The 3985-nt window shown below is 35.0% G+C and overlaps 1 protein-coding gene across 1 annotated transcript; it reads right to left on the bottom strand.

The window, feature by feature from the left end:
* Window positions 1-2548: 2548 nt before the first annotated feature.
* LOC107963041 (uncharacterized) lies at window positions 2549-3121 on the bottom strand. Its single transcript, XM_016899640.1, has 2 exons — window positions 2909-3121; window positions 2549-2725 (listed from the first exon to the last, which is right to left on the bottom strand). Exons 1-2 carry the CDS (start codon window positions 3119-3121, stop codon window positions 2549-2551), a joined length of 390 nt encoding a protein of 129 aa, XP_016755129.1.
* Between the last annotated feature and the right edge of the window lie 864 nt (window positions 3122-3985).

Here is a 3985-nt window from a genome sequence, read left to right on the forward strand (position 1 = left end):
CTACTATTCGTACCTGATAACTTTGATCACGTGTGTAGTACTAAGTGCAGGCTACTACATTTACCGAATAATTAGTCACATGCGTAGTACTAAGTGTAGGCTACTATGCATACTAGATAGCCTTGTCTACAAGTGTGAAAATATGTGCAGGCAACTAAGTATCAGTTATTATTCCGAAGAGTTCAACGGGAAAATCGACTAAGTAAAAATACATGTGAACATGATTATATGATGAATAAGTGGAGGTATATGTTTATGAAAATTATGAGCAATGTGCTCGATATTTGAGTGAACTTCGATAAGACAAAATGGATTAAGTGAAATTATGTAAGAGTGAATTTTAGTAGTAAAACTGTGTTGGACAGCAGCAGTTGCGTGAATTTGAAAATTCACCAAAAATTGTGTAAGTTGAATTAAATTTCAAAAAAATTATGAAATTAAATATTAATAAGTCTATTCTCATATAAAAGAAACAAGGGGAGCAAAAGAGTTCTATATTATGTCATATTCTAATTTTTGTGAGACAGTGTCAGAAGGAATTTGAGATCCCCTATTCTGACTTGGAAAAATTGTTATAAACTATAAAAAAATAATTATGAGTTATAATTTATTTGAATAGAATCTTCAATGAGTCTACTTTTAAGAGGAATGGACAGGAACATCATCTGAGTCCTGAAATATGAGATAAATAATTTTTAATGAAGAGAGATCAGAACTATTGGATAGCAAGACAGGGGAAAGTTTAATGAATAAACTGTACTAATTGGCTAAACCAAAAATTCTGGAAATTTTATGGGAGAAAGGTATATGAGTCTAGTTTTAATTAAAATTAACAAAACTAAATTTGAAGTTTTTTAGCTTCAGATATGAATGATTTAGTAACTGTAACTTGATAAAACAACTTAACCTGAACATGTGTAATTATACAATTATAGTGTTTTATCTTGAAAACCATGTTAGTAATTGCTTATTAATTTCATATGGACTTACTAAGCTTAAAGCTTACCCATCCTCTCCATTTCTTTAGTATTGGCAGGTCGGCTTAGGGTTGGAGATTTTCGGAGGCAAAATCACACTATCAAACTATCATTTTTGGGAGAATTAATTCAAATATTAGAAATATCAAGTGAGTGGCATGTATAGGAAGTTGGTTTGTGATATGTATTATTATTATGATTTTGACCATACGTATCAGTCTGCGTTGAGTTATCGTATATGATCATGAGATGTGGTCCTTATCCATTATGGTTTATAAGTTTAATTAGTCATGCCATGTCCTATGTTTTGATGTGATGATATAGTTAGCTTTGTTTGTTATGCATGATTGGTAATACATCAAGTAAGTTAAATGGAGGCCAGTGGATCATGAATTAAACGAAAATGAGTAATGTTGCCTTGAATATGGATGTTTAATGGACAAATTGGTAACTACGTTATGATGGTATAAAATGAGAATAAGGTTTAGCATGTCTAGTTCTAGTTAATGTAAGAATGTATATTATATACAGGATGGTAAGCAAAAATGTTTAAAGTGAATGACATGTTATTGCATGATTATGGATGTGTAAGTGCTCATTTACGCCACGTTATATGTCTTTAAATATGAGTCTATGCATGTGTTCGAAAAGTTTTGAATTAAATGAAACTTTATGGCTTGAATTTTTTCTATGTGTATGGTTAAGTCTGGTAATGCCTCGTACTCTGTTCTGGCCTTGGATACGGGTAAGGGGTGTTACACTTGCCACCTATTTTGGAACTTATGCAAAACAGTCCCTTTAGGTGTTTTCATGCCAGCACCTTTCACAAAAGTTGTTTAGAACTCTTCTAAAATTTATTTTCTTCCATAAATTTCAGAAAACAGCATAAACTCTCTCATGGAAAATTCCTAGACTTATCACCATTTTTCAATAGAGTCCTCTCATATGAAAGCCCATGAAACATGCATGCCAAAAATGTAAAAATCATCAAGAAAGTCACCAAGATCACTTACATTATGAGAGGAATAAATTGCTGAAATTTTGAGAGCTTGAAACCCCTATTTTTACTGGTATAATCGACCAAAGAAGAAGAAATGGGATGAAAAAGATGAAGGCTAGGCAACCTAGGTATTATTTTATCATGGGATTATGACATCAAGTCACCTAACATTGACTTTTTGTCTAAATTTGCTTCCTATGGCCAGCCACTTTGCTTATAGGGGTAAAATTACTCTTTAAAATCCCCTAATTTTAGTTCTCTAGCTATTTAACTCTTTTGGGTACTAAAAAGTAACTTTTACCTTTTATGCGATTTAGTCCTTTTTTGCAACCGGGCTCAAAAACGTTAAAATTGACTAACCAAATTTTTCATGCACTATTATAAACATGTTATAACCTCATAATTGTAATGAAATGAATTCTCTAACTTTGGATATGTGGTCCCGAGACTATTGTTTCATTTAGGCCCTAAATCGGGCTATTACATTTCTCCCCCGTTAGGGATTTTCGTCCCTGAAAATCTTATCAGTGAATAAGTTCGGATACTGCTCTCTCAAAGACTCTTCGGGTTCTCATGTGGCTTCCTTGACTTCATGTCTATGCCACAAAACCTTCACAAGTGGTATGCTCTTATTTCTTAAATGTTTGGTTTTTCGAGCTAAAATCTTGACCAGTTCCTCACTATAAGTCATATCCGGAAGAATTTCAACCTCAGTTGGTGCAATTACATGTGATGGGTCTGATCTATACTGGCATAACATGAAAACATGGAACACATTGTGAATCTTTTCTAATTCTGACGGAAAATCCAATTAGTAGGCAGCAGGCCCTACTCTCTCGGTAACTTCATAAGGTCCTCTAAAACGAGGACTCAACTTGCCCCATTTTCAAAACCCGAGGACTTTTCTCCACAGGGAAACTTTTAAAAATACTTTATCATCGACTTCAAACTTAATTTCCTTTCGTCTCAAATCGGTGTACGATTTTTGTCTATCCGAGGCGGCTTTCAAGCAGTCACGAATCACGTTAAATTTCTCCTCCGCCTCTTTGATCAAATCAACCCCGTGAATCTGATTCTCTCTCAACTTAGTCCAATATATGGGCGTTTGAAACTTTCGCCCATATAAGGCCTCATAAGGCACCATTTTCAGACTCGACTGATAGCTGTTGTTGTAGGCAAATTCAGCCAATGGCAAGTATTTTTCCTAGCTTCCTTGAAACTCGAGAACACAACATCTCAACATGTCTTCTAATATCTGTATTACTCTTTCTGACTGTCTGTTAGTTTGTGGATGAAAACCCGTGTTGAAACTCAACTTGGTCCCTAAAGCCTCTTGAAATTTTCTCTAAAACCTCAAGGTAAACCTCAGATCTTTGTCTGACACGATCGACAATGGCACTCTATGAAGCCTTACAATCTCGAAAATATACAAGTCTGCTAATTTCTCAAGGGAGAAATCAATACGCACTGGTACAAAGTGTGCTGACTTAGTTAGTCTATCGACAATAACCCATACTGTATCTTTCTTTTTCAGGGTTAGTGGCAAACCCGTCACAAAATCCATAGTGATCCGATCCCATTTCCACTTGGGAATTATAATAGGTTGAAGTAAACCTGAAGGTACTTGGTGTTCAGCCTTTACTTGTTGACATACTAGACACTAGGAAACAAACTCTAAGATGTTTCTTTTCATACCTGAGTCGTTGTACATTTTAGCACTACCCGGGTGGACAAATAAACAACTATCGTGTGCCTCATTCAAAATCGTCTATCTTAGCTCATCGTTCTTGGGTACACAAATTCTATCTTTGAACATTATGCAATCATCGGTACTAATACGAAAATCTGACTCAATCTCTGATTCACACTGAATTCTCTTGGCTTGCAGTTTCTCATAATCTTTCTGAGCTTCACGGAGTTCATGAAGAAAAGTTGGTCTGGCCCTCAACTCTGCTAGGATTGATCCATCATTATACATAGTCAACTGAGTGTTCAATGCTCTCAAGGC

The sequence above is a fragment of the Gossypium hirsutum genome, chromosome A06, assembly GCF_007990345.1.
Source record: "Gossypium hirsutum isolate 1008001.06 chromosome A06, Gossypium_hirsutum_v2.1, whole genome shotgun sequence".
Classification (NCBI taxonomy): Eukaryota; Viridiplantae; Streptophyta; class Magnoliopsida; order Malvales; family Malvaceae; genus Gossypium; species Gossypium hirsutum.